General features: G+C 41.9%; 1 protein-coding gene across 1 annotated transcript in view; it reads right to left on the reverse strand.

Moving 5' to 3' along the window:
- Window positions 1-240: 240 nt before the first annotated feature.
- Window positions 241-22,044, reverse strand: part of LOC128743817 (homeobox protein Nkx-2.1) — an 84,508-nt gene continuing 62,704 nt past the window's right edge. Inside the window, exons 5-6 of the mRNA XM_053840494.1 lie at window positions 10,000-10,086; window positions 241-705 (exon numbers count right to left, since the gene is read on the reverse strand). Of these exons, the coding sequence (XP_053696469.1) occupies window positions 241-705; window positions 10,000-10,086 (552 nt within the window). The remainder of the gene's footprint in view (window positions 706-9,999; window positions 10,087-22,044) is intronic.

The raw sequence follows: 22,044 nt of genomic DNA on the forward strand, positions 1-22,044 counted from the left end.
GTTATTCTAAACATCCGAAGTAATCTTATTATCTAATTCATATGTACAACTTCTGTAAGTGTCTCATTGTCAACTAATGAGAAAAATATTTCTACAGCGTGTCTAAAATATATTAATTTATAAAATTAAGTAAAAAGAACTATCTTGAGAGCTAACAGTATCTGCTTTACATGATCCGCATTGGAACGAAAAGTGAACACCCTAGTTTTAATTGAGAAAAACCTAACAAATCAACTAATATTACCAGGCTCGGGTTTGCAGCGGTAGATAACTTCCGCACTGCTGTTGATGACTGTTGGCCATAAAATTGTTCTGGTTCCGGTAGGCCATAGCCAAACTGTTGGACATCAGACTATTATTGCACGGCTGCTGCAGCATTTGACCGGTCACATTATGGCTACCGTTGTACGGTGACAGTAGCGTTCCCGAGGGCGTGTCGGGCGAGTGGGTGTTGTTGGAATCACTGGTCAGAATTACGCTGGAACCCCCTCCTCCGCTACCACTAATACCACCGCTACCCCCACCACCACTGCCACCAGTTGTTAAAGAACTATTACTGCCGCTTACTTGCTGCTGCTGTTGAGCCTGATGTTGCTGCTGCTGCTGTTGCTGTTGAGCAGAAGAGCTGGAATTAGAGCCGCCGGAACACGGCTTGCCATCTTTAACTAGTACTGGTACGGCCACACGTCGTGGTGAGCTGGCTGACTGGATGAAAAACAAAGATTGTGTTAGTGAGGGCCCTCAGGAAGATAATTGGACAATAATATAAAAGCATTTGTTTTCATATTTTTTTAATGTGAAAAACAGCGGTTAGCTTACAATGTTTCGGTGAAGATTGCGTTAAGCAAAATAACATGACATATCATGACCATGATATCATGATATATGACCTGGTCATATAAATCAAATTTTAAATGATTCTAAATATAATTTAAACAGACGAAATCAAGAGCAAAGGAGAGGCATTTCCGGTTAACTTAACATCGAGATTGCTTGAGTTGCACGATTATTGTTAGTGTGTTGAATATATTCAAAAAAAAAAATGGGAACTGCTAATGCATTTATTTTTTGAAAAAATTCTATGTAAGACAACTTCGATATAAGACAACATATTGGAATTTGGAATGATTGTCCTGTATCGTGGTATCCCTACATATGGAAAATCAATATAGCATTAAAAAAAATATTTAGTTTTGTCCCAAATCTGATATTGCATATTGGTCTTTGCCAACTTTTTTTTGAAGAAGTATACACCACAATTAAAGAAACTATTTCGACTAAAGCGACTATTTCTTCCATTTTCCAGAACTGAATGTTTGTTCAAAAGTACATCTGTAGATCAAATATCTGAACATGAAATTTACACTGCATTAAAGAACCTGGATGCCACCGAAGGATCCGGACTAGACAAAATTGCTCTTGTATTATTGAAAAATTGCATTAGTGAAGGCCCCCTCCACAATTCTGCAGGCCTCCTCCAGAAATTTTCTCAATTGGAATTTGAAAAACAAAAAAAAAAAATCAGCATATATGTTCCCAAAAATATTTTTCTCTTTATTTTTCTGTCACGGAAACCAAACGAATATCAACAGCTTTGTAGTTGCGATATTACACACCGAAACCTTACATGCGTAGTTACGAGAGAGGGACTCACAAACGAGCGCGAGGTGGTTGTCAGGTGGAAGCAGTTCTTCGATGAACACCTTAAGTGCAAACTTGCAAAAGGAGGCGAAACGGAAGTTAACCTGGGAGTGCCCATGGAAGATAGTAATGTTCTTGCACCTAATCTCCATGAAATCAAACGCGAAATCGGGTTGCTGAAGACCACAAAGCCCCTGGAAAGGACCGGCAGTGCTTCATAAACATGACCGAGAAACGCTGGCAACGACTTTACACTGGGTCATTTTCATGATTTGGGAGAAGGAGAAGCTACCGAAGGAATAAATGGAAAGAATGGTTTGTCCCATTTACAAAAAGAGTGATTGGTTCGTTACACCTAAAGAAACTGACTAAAGAAGTGACAGGTAATTCATTTTCGGTTCGTCGAAACCAAGTGGGCATGAATCTCGATGAAACCTTCTGAATCTTTTGCTCGAAAACTTTCGGAGTATCGGTCGATGAACGCGGCAGAAAATATTGAATGCAAGCAAACGGCAACAAATATCATTGTATCATTACGAAATCGATCCGTGCTGCCTAACGAAATCACCAGGCAATCAAATTTGTAGCGTACAGTTCATAAAATCGCTAAATGTTGAGCTCGAAAAAAATATTGTTAGAACTTTTTCGAGCAACACTGAACAGAGTCACGCACAACAATCATCGTCGAACAAATCAGGTTTAATGATGACAGGAGGCCGCGAGTGACTGAACTTCGATGTCTTTTCTTCAGTCAGTTTCTTTAGATTGCAGGGTAATTCATATGCCATGAGTTACCCCGTTTTACGGCTCATTATAAATACCGGGTACCAGATTATATGCGACTGACGCCCCATTGTACTTCCATTATAGTTATTTTATCAAAGCGATGTGATTTGAGGAGCCGCATGGTGAATTATCTCAAAATCCAAAAATGTCCCCCGAAACTGGCCCCGGATGTTCCAGAACCGATGGTAAAGTGGCCATTTGGCTTCTCAATGACACTGTTTTACTTCCATTAGTCTTATTTTATTAAGCCGATGTGGTTCGATATGTCGCATTATGAGTTATCCTAAAATACAAAAATGTCCTCAAAATCCGGGTACCGGATGTTCCAGAACCGATGCTGTGACCATTTGCCTTCAAAATGTCTTTATTATACTTTCAATGGTCTTATGTTATCAAGCTGATGTAATTTGACGTGACGCAAGATAATCCATCCTAAAATTCCAAATTGTCTTCAAAAACCGGGTACCGGAAATGATGGAGAAGTGGCCGTTTGAGTGCAAAATGTCCATATTGTACTTCCATTAATCTTATTTTATCAAGCCAATGTGCTTTGATGTACCGCAAAAGGAGTTATCTCAAAATATAAACATGTCCCCCGGGACCTGGTAGTGGGTGTTCCGGAACCGTCGCAGAAGTGGCCATTAGTCAACAAATATTCCCTAACATACCTTGGGTGCCAGTTTTTGGCCATAGCTTTCAAACCAGGTAAAGAAAACGAAAAACGGATTGAAAATGGATGAATGAGAGCAATTTCAAAATTTGGGTCGTTTTCGACCCCAATGCATAATATGTAACTTTTTTTACTGTGGCTCTTCTAGATGTCGCTGAAAGCTGAAACTCCTGCACAATACTAGTTTTCCAAAGTTAGAATAAGTCAGAAAATTTCAAGTCTCTAGCGCGTTCCGTCACTGAGTATCAAGCTTTGTAAGTATGCCGTTGGGTCGAAAACGACCCCAACGCACAAGGAAGGTTAATCTGCTCCATAAGCGCAGGGCTGTCTATTCTACCCTGCAGGCAATCCGCAATAAACAAAGCTCTACAGGCAGCTCTACGAACACAGAGAGGTTCTAAGTCAATCAGTTGACAACGACTTACATAACTAGGTAGACGGAACGGGTCTCTCCATGGCAACCTTCGCAAAGCGAATCGAAGAAATCGGCGCTGAACTGATTCAATTCTCTCTGTACTATTGTTGTAGTTAGGATTCCAAACGGGCGAACAGTATTTCAGGATGGACCGCACCGGACCGAACAATATAGTGACTTAAGGCCATATATATCAGAGAAATTTTACGCGATCCTGAAAATGAAGTCTAATGACCTTGAAGCTTTAGCGACAATGTACGAGATATGCTCCTTGTATATTAACTGCGCATCCAAGATAACTCCCAGGTCTTTAATATGCGAAACACGTTCAATCACACCGATTGAGCCATTGAGCTCATAACAAAACAGGATCGGGACTTTTTCTTTCTGGAGAAAGTGATTATTGAACACTTCTCCGGGTTCACTAACATGCGGATTACATCGCACCAAGTGGCAAAGGCCTCCAACTGATTTTGGAGAAAGTGACAATCTCAAGTCGATCTGGGAAAATATTTTCAGATCATCGGCATAGGAGAATCGAGGGCATTTGATAGCCAAATTAATACCGTTGAAGTAGAGCAGAAAGATCAAAGGTCCTAGATGACTTCCCTGAGGAATACCTGAAGAGGCTAGATAGCTATCGGACCTACAATCTCCAATGGCAACCACCAACTGTGGATTGGTCAGATATGAGCGAAACCAGCGCAAAAGGTTATCGCTAACGCCCAGTCTATGCAGTTTTGCAATTTCGATGTCATGGTTTATCTTATCAAAAGTGGCCGATAAGTTTGTGTAAGACGTCTGTTTGAGCACGGTGGTCCATACTTCCCGTTATGTATGATGTCAGACACAGCAGGTTACTGGTGGTAGAGCGCTGGGAGTTCAATATGTCAAACTTCAAACTGTTCAATATGTCGCTGAAAAAAGGATTTTTTCAGAAATTTGGAAATCTTCCTGCTTGGTACCGATTTTTAAATGTGATACCAAGGCAGACAAACGTAATTATCGTCGAATTGCCATTATCTCATGAATTCCGAAACTAATTCAATTGAGTGTCAATAATAATAAATTTCAGTAAGTAAAACACCAAATTACAACTGAGCAGCATGGCTTTTATATAGTCCGCTCAACTATCTCAAATCTTTTGGAATTTATAACATTCACTCTGAATGCAATGGCCAATGGCAACCAAGTAGAAGCTCTTTATACTGACTTCAGTAAAGCATTTGACAAAATTGACATACCTTTACTAATTTTTGAATTATAATAATATGGAATAGAAGAAACACTTTTGAAATGGCTTCAGTCATATCTCACAAAACGGAAACAAATTTTACTCCAAACCAATACAAGTCACTTCTGGGGCTTCGCCTAGGCTCTCTCCTTTTCATCCTGTACGTAAATGATATATCCTTTTTTCTTAATTCAATACATGTTCTTGCATACGCAGACGACATGAAGCTGTTCATGGAAATAACTAGTGCCATTTTCGTGGTACTCACCAGCCGCCATTACCCTAATGGAAAGCTGGATTCGTATAAATATGTAACTCTTTTTCGCCGGAAGCGGGGCTGCGTGTCCGACGTGTCTAATAGAACCGATTTTGAACCGATTCGGTTTATTTTGGGATTTTATTGTTATTGAATCAATAGGAAATTGTCAATCACAACCTTTTTCGTTCACTAACTACTCAACCTATTCGTGTACGGTGTACGTGTTGCCTGTTGCACCGTTCATGATGATGACAAGAGCACACAAAAGACAGCAGAGCAAAAACGACAAAAAAAAATCAAGAAAAGCGTACCGGTTCGAAACGTCACAGCTGTCAGTGCCATGGGTGCCATATTGATTCTGTTCGATTTCTGCCAGGCATTCGAAATTTTCGTAAGCGGGTGCCAGAGTGCAAGCGACCTGCGATTTTTTTTTGCTGCAGTTATACGCGCAGCCCTTATTCGTCCGAAGTAAGGGTCCACCAGTTTGGTAAACCAGGTCCACCAGGTTGGTAAACGGCTAGATAATGCGGAATATAGACCCCATAGTGGTCGTTAGCCTCTTATCCAGCAACTCCGATCCCGACCTCCTCGTGGTACCAGCCGGAATACGAGCAACCTTAGCGGAGATCGGGTAACCAACCCCGGTGGAAACTAAGGTCGTATACTAACCGGGAAGGAGGTATAGTGCGTCTCGGCACTATGAGATGGCAGCCCCATCGCGAGACTCGGTAGTGTTGCCCCAGTACGGCTACACACCTAAACTAAACTTAACTAACAACATTCAAGCATATTCGGGGCGGAATATTCGGCATCGACCTAGGCGACGAAATAAGGACGACGAATGGAGACTCGGGACTTGGAACTGCAGATCGCTAAATTTCGCAGGTTGCGAGCGGGTGCTGATTGAACAGCTGGAACCCCGCAAACTCGGCATCGTGGCTCTGCAGGAAATCTGTCGCAAAGGAGAGAAGGTATGGAAGATCCGTGGCGGAAAGGCCCAGTTTTACCAGAGCGGTGGCGCTACCAACGAACTGGGAACGGGCTTTGTAGTGCTGGGCGGAATGCAGGATCGCGTGATAGATTGGAAGGCGATCAACGAGAGAATGTGTGTATTGAGGATAAAGGGCCTTTTCTTCAATTATAACATCATTAACGTGCACTGCCCGCACGAAGGTAGACCCGACGATGAGAAAGAAGCGTTCTACGCGAGGCTGGAGGCTACGTACGACAGCTGCTCGTCACGGGACATCAAGATCGTCATCGGGGATATGAACGCCCAGGTCGGTAGGGAAGAAATGTATAGACCGGTGGTAGGACCCCATAGCCTGCACACCGACACAAACGATAACGGCCAACGATGTATAAACTTCGCAGCTTCCCGAGGCCTGGTGATCCGAAGCACCTTTTTCCCGCGCAAGGATATCCACAAAGCCACCTGGAGATCACCTGACCAACGTACAATGAACCAAATTGACCACGTTCTCATAGAGGGCCGGTTCTTCTCTAACATCACGAACGTACGCTCCCGTCGGGGTGCGGATATTGATTCTGACCATTACCTAGTAGCAGTACATGTGCGCTCAAAGCTGTCCACCGAATACCGGACACGTCAAAGCCGCCCTCCTCGGCTGAACATCAGGCAGCTAGATAACCCACAAGCTGCCGAGAACTACGCGCGAGTACTGAATGAGGCACTGCCTTCTTCCGAGGAGTTAGGTGCTTCAAACCTCGAAGACGGTTGGGGCAGAATACGCTCGGCGCTACCGCGGCACTAGGTATTGAGCCTCGGAGTACACAAAATGATTGGTTTGATGGGGAATGCCAACAAGCGGTGGAGGAGAAAAAAAACGCTTGGAAAAATTATCTAAGTATTGCCACTAGAGAGAACCTGGCCAAGTACCGACGAGCTAGGAACCAGTTGACCACGATCCTGAGGAGAAAAAAGCGCCAAAAGGAGGACAGAGATCGTGAAGAATTAGAACAACTATTCCGAGCTAATGACACGCGCAAGTTTTATGAGAAGGTGAACCAAACTCGGAAGGGCTACACACCGAAACCTGACATGTGTAGGGACGAGGGAGGGAATCTAATTACAAACGAGCGCGAGGTGGTCGACAGGTGGAAGCAGTTCTTCGATGAACACCTCAATGGCGAAGTCGCAGAAGGAGGCGGAACGGAAATTAACCTAGGAGCGCCCATGGAAGATAGTGATGTCCTAGCACCTGATCTCCAAGAAGTCAAACGAGAAATCAGGTTGCTGAAGACCAATAAAGCCGCTGGGAAGGACCGCCTACCGGCAGAGCTTTATAAACATGGCGGGGAAACGCTAGCAAAGGCTCTACACTGGGTTATTTCGAGGATTTGGGAGGAGGAAAAGCTACCGGAGGAATGGATGGAAGGAGTGGTTTGTCCCATCTACAAAAAGGGTGATCGGCTAGACTGCTGCAACTATCGTGGTATTACGCTGGTAAACGCCGCTTACAAGGTACTCTCCCAGATCCTGTTACGCCGGCTGTCACCGATAGCACAAGGTTTCGTAGGGAATTATCAGGCGGGTTTCATGGGGGCTCGCGCAACTACGGACCAAATGTTTACTATCCGACAGATCTTGCAGAAATGTCGGGAGTACAACGTGCCCACGCATCACATCTTTATCGATTTCAAAGCAGCATACGATACAGTCGATCGAGACAAGCTATGGCAGATAATGCACGAATACGGTTTTCCGGACAAACTGACGCGACTGATCAGAGCTACATTGGATCGAGTGATGTGTTTCGTACGCATCTCTGGGACACTCTCGAGTCCCTTCGAGACGCGACGAGGGTTGAGACAAGGTGACGGTCTATCCTGCATGCTGTTCAACATCGCTCTTGAGGGGGTGATCCGACGAGCGGGCATTGAAACGAGAGGCACGATTTTTACCAAGAGTAGCCAACTTCTAGGCTTTGCAGATGACTTCGATATCATAGCCAGGAACTTTGCGACGGCGGAGGCAATCTACGCCAGACTGAAAGCGGAGTCTAGGAGAATTGGGCTAAAAATAAATGCGTCGAAGACCAAATACATGAAAGGAAGAGGCTCAAAGGAAACAAATGCGCGCCTCCCACGGACGGTAACCGTTGACGGCGACGAACTAGAAGTGGTAGAAGAGTTCGTGTATTTGGGATCGCTGGTGACCGCGGACAACAACACTAGTAAGGAGATCCAGCGGCGCATCCAAGCGGGAAATCGGGCCTACTTTGCCCTTCGTAAAACGCTACGATCAGGAAGCATACGCCGCCGCACGAAGCTAACAATGTACAAAACCATTATTAGACCGGTAGTTCTTTATGGACTTGAAGCCGTGACGCTACTTACGGAGGACATACGCGCCCTTGCCGTGTTTGAGCGGAAAGTGCTGCGGACGATATTTGGCGGAGTACAAACTGAAAGCGGAGAGTGGCGGAGGCGTATGAATCACGAGCTACAGGCATTGCTTGGGGGGACTCCCATCGTACATCTAGCGAAAGTTAGCAGGCTACGGTGGGCCGGACACGTCGTAAGGATGCCGGACGACAGTGCGACGAAAACGGTCCTCTTCAACAACCCCACCGGCACCAGGAACAGGGGGGCTCAACGTGCACGATGGCTCGACCAGGTCGAAAGCGATTTGCGACTTCTGAGACGACTAGGAAATTGGCGACGAGTGGCCCAAGATCGAGTTGAATGGAGACGAGTGCTTGAAACAGCACGAGCCACCCCGGCTCTATGCTGCTGAAGAAGAAGAAGAAGGGTCCACCAGAGTGCAAGCCACATGCGACGCGACGCGACATTTCTTGCTGTAGTTATACGCGCAGCCCTTTTTCGCCCAAAGCAGGACTGTGCATTTAGCAACATGAGAGCGAAGTAGTGTCGCGTTTACTCTCTACGGGGCCTAAGATTGTACATTTAGTGACATGTGGGCGAAGTTGCGTCGCGTCGCAGTCGCTTTTACTCTGTCTCTGTACGGGCCCTAAAAGTGACTACGACGCGACGCAACTTCGCTCACATGTTTCTAAATGCACAATCCTAGTTCGGGCGAAAATGGTCTGGGCATAAAACTGCAGCAAGAAAAGTCACGTCGCGTCGCAAGTCGTTTGCACTCTGACGGTACCCTTAGTCAGCCTAAATAGTTTTGCTTGTATAGCCGAATACTATTTTATTATGAATAATTCTGTCTTTTGTGCGACCATTGAGAAGTGTTCAAAATAATAATGGGGAAGCATTTTTTTATCATCCATACAGCTGATTAGGATGTAGTTTCTCAGCAAAAAATTAGTGTACCGTATGGGGCTGCTACCCCAAAGAGCGCTCTTTTAGCTACCAACGACATTGCAACTGTATAGCGCCATAAATACAAAAAAAAACTATCCAGCTTTTTATGAGCAATACTGGTGTACTGCATAATTCGTGTTTGTAATATTTGAACAGCATTTTTGACATTTTCTGTATATATCGCACGTTTGCTTTTCGCATGTTCACACTAAAGAAACGTGTGGAATGAAAACGCGCGATTTAGCCAGTTTTTTACGAGCCATAATGGAGGACAGCAGTGTTCGTAATATTTAAAAAGTACCATTTAAACAGCAGCACATATTTAAACAGGGCGTATATATTCGATTATTTTTATTTAAAAAATAATCGACTCGAAAATTTTTGATTAAACATTATTTTCTCCGTACGCTAATACGAAAAAATAGTGTTTACTAAAATAAAACAAAATAACGCATTGCAGTGTTTCGCGATATGAGAAATTAATTCTTGTAAAAGTGTGGAAGAGCTTTGATACTTATTGCGTAGATATAGTATTTCTCCGTAAATCAAAGCCCGAGCTCTACGATGCAATGTTAATTAAATGTCGTAGTGAAACAATCTTGCTTGTGTTGCCACAGCAACGAAGGTAAACAGGGTTTCCGTTTCGTGCAATGTGATTATCTCGAGGTGATCCAGCAAAGTTAAGCACCGATACTAACCTGATTATGCTGGTTCTGTTCTGCCATGGCTTTTTCTTTCGCCTGCCGCTTACATTTATATCGATGATTCTGAAACCATATTTTAACCTGCAAATGCGAGAAAGAGAACGGAATGTCAATTTTCTTTATGTGTTTTACGTGCATGTATTGGTGATCTGGATGAAAAAGAAATCGTTGATTCTAAACTTCGAAAAATGGAAAAAAGACGGCATCGTCGGCAAGACACGCGGAAAAAAGATGGCACGAACGGAAAAGGTAAGACGAAAGGGACAACAACAAAATTATATGAATAGTATGATTCTTGTGAAACTGTATGGTCCCCGGAGTTACCGAAGGAGACACACAAGAATGGCGTAGCAGAAAGCAGGCAAAAACGAGAGCGCTTCATAACTCCCTCTTGTTGACGCGCTTCATTGTGTGCGCAAGTGCTGTAAAGAGCCTTCTTCAGACCTCTTTCAAATGCACACTCTACGAGGATTTTTTCTGGCATCCTCGGAAGCATTACTAGCTAAAGGTTGCACCGTGATACGTCTCCGATGTTTGCTTTTTTAGGGGACGATGTTTGAACATATCGTATCACATGGAGCAGCATGGCTGACGCGTAAAGTGTGTCGCATACACCCGGCGCAGAGGTCTTTGTAGGCTTCAAAGCGTTCTAATTTCATTAGTGCCCCAGAGTCTGCTTCTGTGGCTGTGGAATGCCTTCTTCATTCCGTCGCGATGGATTGTGAAGTGATTAGGTTTCTTTGACAATCGTACTGTTGGGTTAAAGGAGATTGAAATTTTCGTTGGTTCCGACGGAATACAGTCAATCTCAAGACAGAGTGTACCGCCAAAGTAAAAAAAAGTTTATCGATTAACTATGTTCGATCAAATTAAATTGACTTGATTAGTTACAAAAATGGTATTCAAAATTCTTATAATTCTAAGCGTAACAAAGGACATTAAACACTCTTTGTATGCAGTTTAGCTATTTTTGCATGCAAATAAATATACGAACAATTTAGATCCAAACATTTAGCTCACATTTTTTAGTTTTGACTCAATAAGTTGCCTTATTTAATTAAAAAATGATATTCATTTAACAGCATTTGTACAGCTATTTGGGTATACAGTAAACATTCGCTTATATCATTAACAGGATTGCGTATTTCTAGTAACTAGGGGTATTCACATTGCGCTTGCTATGTTGCGTATGCATATATGTACTGCCGCTACTCGCATAACAGTTCCATCTCTATAGAAACTTGGACTGTGAGTCAAATAGCGGCAGTATATACACGAAATACACCGTTTACACAACATTGCAACTTACTTACTTACTTAGGTGGCTTGCCGTACTAACACAACCCAACCGCCGATCAAAACGTGGTCGATCTGTGATTCTGTCTGATTCGGTGACCTCCAGGTGTACTTGTGTAGGATTCTGTGCTGGAAAATGGTAGGGTAACCAACGTATTTTAGACCCCCTCAACAGCTGTACATAATTTGGACACTTACAGCAAAATCAAATGGAAGTGTCCAAATTATGTACAGCTGCTGAAGGGGTCCAAAATAGGTTGGTTACCCTACTACGTACGACCATGTTCTTGGAGGCGGGAAAGTCGATAAGTCTTAGGCCCATTTCATTGGTTCGCTGGTGTGCGCTGAACGCAACATTGCAAGCGCTAGGTAAATACTCATATTATTTATCAAATTATTATTACAATGGTATTGGCTAGTTCCGCGAATGAGGTCAAACGACAGGTCAAATAGGACTGTCCGTTTGAGTGTAATCAAGTTGGGTTTAATGTGTTTGGCAACCTGAGGATGAGTGTTGTCATGCTGTAGAATCAGTTTTTCAAACCTCTATTCGTATTGTGACCGTTTTTTGCGTCACAACAGGATGAATAAGCGACCGCTCATGTCCCTCTGGGGTAGTCGAGAGGCGAGAAAACGACGCTCAACGTTCTTTGATTTAAAATCATGAAGAACCCAAGCTCCTCGCCATTGAATTATTGCCAGCGCATGCAATCACTTGGATTGCCTTGACCGGTAACTCCTAGTGTTAAAATAAGCTCTTATTGCATTTGGTACGAATATTTATCGAGCAATGCTTCCACTTCAATTCCGTGTCCTTCGACATGACATTTTGAACATGTTAAAATCGATAAACAGTTACTGCTGGACCCATCTATTGATATTGAAGTAACGGCAACTTAGTTGCGCACCTTATATGTATGTGGCTAAGAAAATGCTTAATTTTGAAACTGGATATAGTTTTTTTCCTTTGAAGAAATCAATGTAGCACATTTTATAAACGTAATGCATTATACACTGTATTCAACCACAACAACTACTTTACTAGCGTATATCATCAAAATTCTGATGTCACTTTTACTCATTCCAAAGTGTAGACCTCTAATGAAAAGTCAGTTGATGCAGAAAAAACTCAAACATTTCTGAATAGAAATTTAGCTTCATGGGGACTCTGCCACTGTAGTCATTAACAATCATTCTAAAAGCAGAAGCAAGCGCTCTGCTTTGAATCCCTCTTTTCACGTAAATTGGATATAGACAGTTACAATTCATTTAGTCTAATGAGTGTCAACATGACGATTCGCCCGTAGCATTTTCTCAAGCTCAAATGCATTTATTTTTCACGAACAAATTGTAAAATTGAATAATAAAGCTAGCTTCTTTACAATGTTTTATCAAATTTAATGAATCCTTCTCACCGACTAAAGCCTAATGAAGCACATCAGTTTCCTCGGTTTGCTATTCACTAGTCTGTTAATATGGTATGAAAAGGAGCCTGATGCTGTCGACATCGTCATTGATATAACGGCATGCTGCATAGTAGCTGGTATATTCGCACGGGTCCATTACAACTGACAAGGGGTATGATTACGCTGATAATTACGACGATTCCGCTGATGAGATAATGAGATATACATGCACCTGCACATAATACTAACTAAGCTTTTATTCGGCAAATTAAGAGAAAAATGTGAATACTTGTTTCGAAATATGTTACTCAACAGATATATTGTTAGCAATTTTCTGAATGGGAAATATTTGCAGTTGCAAAGTTGTGTGACATGCCGACGGGAAACAAGATGGAAAGCAAATTGTTTGCGCAATCCAAAGAGAGAAAATAATTAGAAATAACATTCATAAGTGTCTGTTCCTGCAGATGAATGAAAAGCCTCCGATGGCCGTTTTCGCATACCTCCCACCGGTAATGGCTGGTCAGGAAAGAGGCCTGAATGATAAGAAGACCAGCCTGGCTTCCATCCTCCAACGAGTAGAACGAAAGTTTGTCGATGATGCAGATAATAACACCACCTCACGTATGGTAGCGCTAGTATGGCTGATAAATAAAGCGGAACAAAAACTGGAGACGGCTTTTCATCCATTGCATAACTGAGTGCACAAAATATCCACTCTTCTTGAAGCTGGAGAGGCTCATAATAACTCACTAGTGGTTACTTTAACTATAATATATTTTCATTTTTATTTCAAATACTCGTATTTAGAGACCTGCTCTTTTTTGCTTATTTCCAATTTCGGAGTGTGAATGAGCCATTCACGGTGCAGTGGTTGGTAAGGCATAAGAAGGCGTCTATGCGCTCAAGTCCGTAGCTACTAGTTGATCTGACGTTACAGTTATCTAAAGTGAAAAGGGAATATGTTATGAGTATTTACACGCCATGCGAACCTTAATATTTGCTTAAATTTTTACCTATCGTTCAACAGGGGAAATGAAAACTTTTGCAAGAAATGAAAACGAGCCGACTCTGGCATATTTGCCAAACGTATGTTAAAGCTACAGGTTCGATAGAGCAGATTTTAAACAGTAGAGCAACAGTGTTCAGGGTGATTTATTTAGCAAATGAATGTGTCCGAAACGCGTCGTAACGTCTGACCAAAATAGATGAATTACCCTACTTTATAGATTATTTAACCAACACTATAGTTGGTGTTTAAATGTTAAATTTGGGTGAGTAACTCAGTTAAACAAAAAGGTGTGACTTGACTAAGTTTCGGATTGTTTTCTGGAGATAGACTGCGTTGCGTATAGAGCGATCGAGCGAATCTTACAACATGCAATAAATCTATCGCCTCTAAAAGTACTATCAAATCTGAAACTCAAGCCTGCACATTCTATTAACCTTTTACTGATCTTCGAATTGCCGCGTAAAATGAAAAAAGTGGGTTGCTTCTTTGGCACATTAAGGATTTTGTTTTGGTTATGTGGAAATGTCTGATTTTGTACCAAATAATCATCATTTCCGGGAAATTTTGATAAATTTACAGAAATGCTACTCTAGTTAAGTGAAACAACGTGTCGTGATTGTTTCCGTCGCAATGTGTCACATGTGTCAAAAACGGTGGTTTCGAGTGGCGTGTTAACGGGAGGTGACGTGCTTGTCGCGGTCAATCAGAGATTGAAAGCAAAACTGATCGAAAATGATCAATGGAGCAGTATTGAGGAGGTGTGGGTGTGTATCCAGTTCACTAACTGTAGGTTGTTTCTGTGTGGAATTTACATTCCGCCCGATCGAGTGCGAGACGAAGGTCTGATCGACGTTCTCTCCCACTCGGTAACGTCAGTGATCGATTTGGCAACAGCAACCGACGAGCTCATTATTATCGGTGATTTCAAACTACCAGGACTTTCATGGCAAACATCCAGTAATGGTTTTCTCCATCCGGATCACGATCACTCCACTGTGCACAGTGCAGCATTACGGCTTCTAGACTGCTACAGTTATGCCATTTTGCGACATATCAACCACGTGACCAACGAGAACATTCGCTGTTTGGATCTCTGCTTCACCAGCGCACAGGATGTTGCTCCAGTTGTTTCTCTCGCTCCATCGCCACTAGTTAAGCAAGTGAGGCATCACCCTCCACTAGTGCTTACTCTCATCAATCACCACTCGAATCTAACAAAAACTATCCCCCCTGTTTCGTATGACTTTCGAAATGCTGATCACCGAAGCATTGCGGAATTCTTCGCCACTATCAACTGGTTTGAGGTTCTTGACGGAAACGATGCCGACAACGCCGCCTTGAATCTTTCGCACATAATTCTGCACGCAATTGATCGTCACGTACTCAAAGTAGTACTTTCGTCAAACAGCAAGCCTTGGTTGACCCGCAAGCTTCGCATGTTGAAGACTGAGAAAAGGGTTGCACTTAGGATATATTCCTTTGGCACCCGCTCACTGCGTGATCAATACATAAAGTTAAACACTGTATACAAAAGAACCAGTCGGACATGCTTTAGACGAGACCTGCAGAGAATCCAGCGCAATCTGAAGGTGAAACCAAAAACGTTCTGGAAGTATGTTAGCGATCAGCGAAAGGAATGGGGCCTGCCATCAACTATGATCCTCAATGGACAGGTTGCTTCGGAGCCCCAGTATGTCTGCCAGCTCTTCGCCGATTAATTCGCCAGAACCTTTTGCGACGAAATCATCCCGGACGACCAAATTACCCAAGCTGCTTGCAATGTTCCGCTAATGACTGTCAATACTCTGTGTACGCTCAACATCGACGAAGAAATGATCTCTCGAGCCGCATCAACTTTAAAATCATCGACTAAATCCGGTCCAGATGGTATTCCGTCTGCGTTTTTAAAGAATTGAAGACCTGTTAATCCCTTCCGGCTCGTGTTTGGTCAATCAATCACAAGCGGGGTATTTCCGCTTGCATGGAAACCCGCCCAAATGTTCCCTGGAAAGATGTCAACAACTATCGAGGAATTTCGTCATTGTGTGCCATTTCCAAGTTATTTGAGCTTGTAGTCATGACTTCGCTGCTGTCGCACTGTAAACATTATTTGAGTGATGGCCAACATGGATTCATCTCAGGTAGATCAACCACTACGAACCTCCTTTGTCTCACAACATATGTTGCCGAAAGCCTAGCGGATCGAGTTCAAGCGGATGTCATCTATACTGCGGCGTTTGACAAAATCAATCATGCTATTGCGATTGCTAAATTGGAAAGACTCGGTATCAGCGGCAGTATGTTGCGTTGGTTCAGTTACCCGTACCTACGAGGTACGAGGTTGCCAACTGATACGTTTCCGGCCTCATCTGGAATCCCACAGGGTAGTCATTTGGGACCGTTAATCTTCCTATTGTACTTCAATGATGTCAACTATGTACTCAGAGGTTTTCATTTATCCTTCGCCGACGAAGGATGGCAGCATTATTTTTAGAGGATGTGCCTGGAATGTGTAATGTGCGTTAATGACATATTATTTGGGTAGTCGCCGGAAGTCGGTTGACAGTTTCCCGTGTAAATGGGATGAACAGTCAGTTGTGGAGATAGCGAACGGTAGGAATCAGAGTAAAAACTACATACTTGCTTCTGGCGCTAGTGGACAATTTAATGTATATTACCGCCAGAAGCAAGGTATTGTCACTGCAAAACTGGCTATCTTCAATAATTCACTGCTTAGGATTGCTAATAAATTTATCAGAAAATGTACAAATTAGACAAAAAGTACAAATCCGGCTTCATGTGTCGGAAAACCGGCCATTTTGCAGAATTGACCGGTCACCGGCTTTGCAAGTGAAAAACCGGTCGGGCCGGCCAAAATCCGGCCACTTGGCAACCCTAAATTGTAAGCATGTGTCAAAATTATGATATAATTCATTTAACAACAATTAAATGACATATTTCGAGCTGTACAGACTGCCGACCACCGAAGCCATAAGTACCATCAAGTGAATGTGCATGTATGTATCATATGAATACGTATGTGTTTTGCTCAGGTGCACAACAAAAGATGGCTCAAGAAACGCGTGTGGAAGCGATATTGAATACAGTTGAAGATGTAATAAATCATCAAATTATCATTAATTATATCACTACCCCTGGTTTCGTCTTTAGGTCAGGGAAGGAGACAACGCCCACCGGATGGTTCATGGTTCCGAATATAAAAATAAAAGATCAAAGCGCGTCGGAGCGCGGCTACCGGTACTGACAGCGGCGGTTGCTATGACAGCACAATATAAATGACGCCATTTTTGTTGTTTGATTGACAGTGATTCAAACCGTCACGTCGACAGCTGGCGTTGCCGGTAGAATAAATTGCCGGTTATTTTCTTTTTTAGCATTGAATTTATTCACCTTTAATTAGATTGTAATCGGTTCCATAGTTACTGACGGTAGCCTTTGAAGTGAACGTAAACTACCGATGAAACGGTTAAGGCGGTAGAAAACTTGTGAGATAAAACGTTTATCTCAATTTAATGAAGTAATCTGCGTGGGAAACACCAGTAAAAGAATACGAAACGAGGTGTGCATTTTTACTGTAAAATTCGAATAACTCTACTGCTGAGTAGACGAATTGATTTCTATGTTTATTTTTCATTTTGTCTTGTTATGATGTTTTATGGATTAAAAAGGTATTTTTTCCGGTGATTTTAGGTTTCTGCGCATTGCAACAATTTGCTATGCTTGAACGGGCCGGATGGTAGGGATTAATATGGTCCGCTCGCAGTAGCAGGTACAACAACAACACGTTGTAGGTTTGCATGGTTGTAAGGAAGGAATGGTTGCGGCTTGCCTCTATTCAATAAGTATACCAACTGCTTTGGCCTTTGTATTGTATTTCAACCTCCGGCACTAAACGACGGGCTCAGCGCTAACCACATTTCATCGCGCATGGTTGAGTTGTAACAACTTATTTCTCGACTGCTGAAAATATGTAATTAAGCTATTATACGGTCATAACAATTGACGAGGAAACGGAGCGCTTTCTGAGATATTAATTGATATTAATCCCTGCATCCTGCTACGATTTTTTGTTGAATATGCCACGTCAAATAAATGTTTTTTCTAGCAAAACCGGAAATTTCGCTGTCTACAGCATTGCTTATCTTTTAGCATTTCACTTGAGCCGGCCGGGTAAAACCCAATAATGTGAAATAAGGGGAGAGTAGAGAAAAGGATTTGGTTTGACTTGAGCAAAATCATTATTGTTTGTGCTATAACTTTTCGGTCATTGTTTTTAAAGGATTATAGAACTGACTTAGCTTAACGACGGAACTTTGGCATTGAACTGTTTAGTTTTTGCATCAACAACAGTAGTTGTTTTGTAAATATTATTCCGATGGTAAAATCTAAAGTCACTGCCATCTTAAGAATGGTATAAATATTAAATTAGGTTCGTTTATGAGTTTCTCGCGTCGCGTCGTCCCATGAACAAGCAATAAAAGACCGACAAACCGCAAATATGATCGAAAGTATCGCATTGATTTTTTATTAACATGGTGCAAGGTGGGCATATTGTCAATTCGTTTTGCATGGTGCACTGGCATGTGTATGAGGATAAAATTTTTGAGAGAGAAAATTGTCAAGTGTACGCAAAGCCACTTGAATGCGACAACGCAGCTTCATATATGTTAAAAATGTGCTTTACAAACTGTGATGAACAGTACGGCCATTTGATTTTTTTAAATCGAATTTAATTTGCATATTTGAAATAGAAACCTACGCTATCATATTCAAATGTGAGCTTCACTCGACCAGTAGACAGATAGCGAAATGTGCGATCATTTGTAATGGATTGTACTCGAGATACATTATTGGTAGAAATTTTGAGCTCTAATGAATCGTTATTAAAATTTATTTCAGAGAGTTGTGCTTTTCTGATGTTTGAAACACAATGAATACGATTCAATATGATTATTTTAAGCATGACTTAATTTAAAGAAAAAGCGTTTTGTGCTAAGTACAATGCTTGATTATTATTATTGTTGTCTTGAACTTAGATATCACTATATAATCACTGTAATATTTTTTAACCAAATATAAAATTATAAAAAATTACCAAAAACATTATTGAAAAAAATTTAAATAGGTATGACGGCAATATAGAGTAAAATTTTCATTTCGTCAATATTAGTGAAAAGAACATATAATCAGCTCATTTGCAGTTAGCAACTAACTGTAGGGGTAGGGGGTAAACCCGGCACCCGGAGGGCTCTGTAGCCGCAAGGTTACCGAGTCTGCTTTGACAAGCGAATGGTCATGGGTTCGAATCTTAGTAGAATCAGGCCATTCGATGTTAGAGCGACTTTAGAATGGGTTTATTCTTAGGCCCCTAATCACCAGCGTTGCCACAAGTACAGATTTTTGTTCATGCATAAATTTGGGACCCTGTCATTTTTTCCGACGTAATTTATTTTCTCAGTCTTATCTTTTATATAACATAAATAGTTTAAGGATTACTTCGAAATTCAGCAACATTATTAGAGCACCAGAACTCGTCGGAACTAAAATAATTGATGGGTCCCAAATTTATGCATACACAAATATCTGTACTTGTGGCAACGCTGCTAATCACCCTTCCTTCATGCTGAATTCTATATTATCCCGATATGGCCTATTGACAGTGCAAAAATAACTCTTATAGTAAAATGCGCTGGTTTATCCACGCCAGGGATGGCTATAATTGGAGACTGCGCGCTGTCATGTGGAACGAGGTAGTAGAAAAAGCTGTAAATATTCGGCAAAGCAGTCTTCGGAGAAATTTATCAAGACTGAAGTTTGATGTTTTCCCGACGTTTCGACACTTTGTTGGTATTACCCCTTGAGCACTGTTGGGCCACTATAATTTTAAGCGCAATAATCACTAGAGAATGTCAGTCACATAAAATATGATGAAATGAAGCAAAATTAATACGATAAAAACCTAGATTTTTGTTGTTTTTTCATTGTAGTTGTACACTTCGGAAAAGGCGTTTGTAGCAACATTGATTTTGCAAGATCGCCAAAATTTCGCAAAAATGCAATTAAAAATGTAATTTGTACCTATATGAGCCGTTGTTGACGGAATGCATTCTTTCCATGTCTCTATATAGAATTTCAATATATATGTCTTAGATTTTCTGCGGTGGCCCAAGCTGTACAACATGGCCCGACTATGACAACATTTTTTGTCTTCACGTAAATGCATATAACTTTTTTATTTTTCAGGCAATCAGTTCAAAACTTTCCGGAAATATACCTTATATTTCAATGATGTATTTAGATTTCCAAAATTCCTCTTGAAACGAAAGTTATGGGTGAATTCCAAAACGTGGCCCAACCACGACGACACTCCCCTATCTCTCGTGAATAAATATAAAATAGTAAAATTTAATTGGAAAGTTTTCTTTTTTATTTAATTTTAGGTTTCATATTCTACTAAGACGCTCTAAAAACTTCAGTCAATATCGAGAATACAATATGCCCATAAAGTGCTCTCCATTTCCTGTACTGTGGACTGAGACCGTTAGCGGAGTCCTTCGTCGGCGAGTACCAAGCTGGTACCCTATTCAGACGTTTCAGATGTTTACCCTGCGTTAGTTACTAGATAAGTTCCGGGAGTGTATCTTGCAAACTCATCAACTGTTTGTGAACTTTAAAGCAGCGTATGATTCAGTCAAATGAAATGAGGTGTGGCAAATAATGCTAGGACATAGTTTTCGGGCGAAACAGGCTACGCTGATTCGTGTGACGCTAGATGGGACAAAATCATTCGTAAGAATAGCGGGTGAGACCTCAGTCGCTTTCGTGACGTTGGATGGACTGAAGTAAGAGGATACATTCTCTACCCCGCTGTTCAACATTGCTTTGGAAAGTGCCATACGAAGAGCAAACGTGGAAAGAAACGGGACTATTATCACGAAATTTCACATGCTTTACGGATGACGTCGATTTCATCGGAATCAATCGTAGAGCAATGGGAATCAAATGGGAACCAGCGAGATTGGGACTTATCATTAACACCGCCAAAAAGAAGTATATGGGTGCTGGCAAGGTGAACCGCCCAGTTAGCTTCGAGGTACGATGCTGGTCTAACAAGCCAGCCGTCGTATGTTCGAATCTCGGCTAGGCGGTGCTTGCTAGATAGATTCAGTAGGATTCTTGCACTGGCCCCGTAATTTTCCTGTACTCTAACAGCCGGCTGCGAAGTCTGTCGATATGAGTGGTGGCAGGGAAGGTGGGAGTTCAAATGGTGTTGGTTTCGAGGTGGAGCTGCTGTGGGCGTGGCCAGAATGTCCGATGAAAGAGTAGCCAAAACTGTGCTCAGTAGAGAACCAGGAAGAAGCCGTAGGCTTCAGGGATGCATGTTGAGAACGATGTACGTTCAGCTGGTGTTCGAAGGAAATAGAAAACGGCAGCTCAGGACCGACAGTAATAGAGGATAATTCATTCGGTGCAGGATCGATAACGGAACGTCGCCACTAAAGTAAGTAAGTAAACAAAGCAAAGCCTATGTACTATAATCTGATGTCGAAACTGGACCTTCTGTTTTTATACGACAGACTTCGCAGCCTGCTGTAAATGAAAGTACAGGAAAATTGCAAGGCTAGTGCTACGATCCTATTGACTCTTACAGCTTCTCCCAGTCGAGATTCGAAAATGTGGCGCCTGGTTTGTTAGACCAGTATCGTACCTCGAGGTCAAGTGAGAGACTAAAGTAAGTAAGTATGGTTATGTTTTATGTCGCGGCAACTTGTTCATATGCAATTTTCGCATTTGAAGAAATTTTCTTTCTATTGAATCAATTTTCAAAAAGCAGACTATTAATAAGGTAAGAAGCTGATATCATTTACCAGAATTTGCAGAACATTGTTTAAAAATTGCAACTAAAACGCTACAAAAAACTATTTTCCAGCCATAATCATTTTACGTTAAACATACAACAATATGTGAACCGTTGTGATATGAGCCGATCCGAAACACTGTGGCCGCTTAACCATTTTTGTCAGAAATGAGATTTGTCAAAAAAAAAAACGACTGGTTCTACTAGGAATAATGTTAGACGAGGTTAAATGAGAAGAATGCAGTGCGGGCTTCAATGATGAAGCAAGGCTGCCCTATCAAAACGTGGTACGATATAGTCAGAAACGAAGACAGTAAACCTACTCAGGTAACCAATAAGCATTAATGTGAGCAGCAAATCAACCGCTTATTGGCATATCTGGTACACTGTACGTCCTTGTATATTAGCTTTTTGATTGCATTGGCATCGAAAATTCTATTCTAATC

The sequence above is a fragment of the Sabethes cyaneus genome, chromosome 1 (assembly GCF_943734655.1).
Source record: "Sabethes cyaneus chromosome 1, idSabCyanKW18_F2, whole genome shotgun sequence".
NCBI lineage: Eukaryota > Metazoa > Arthropoda > Insecta > Diptera > Culicidae > Sabethes > Sabethes cyaneus.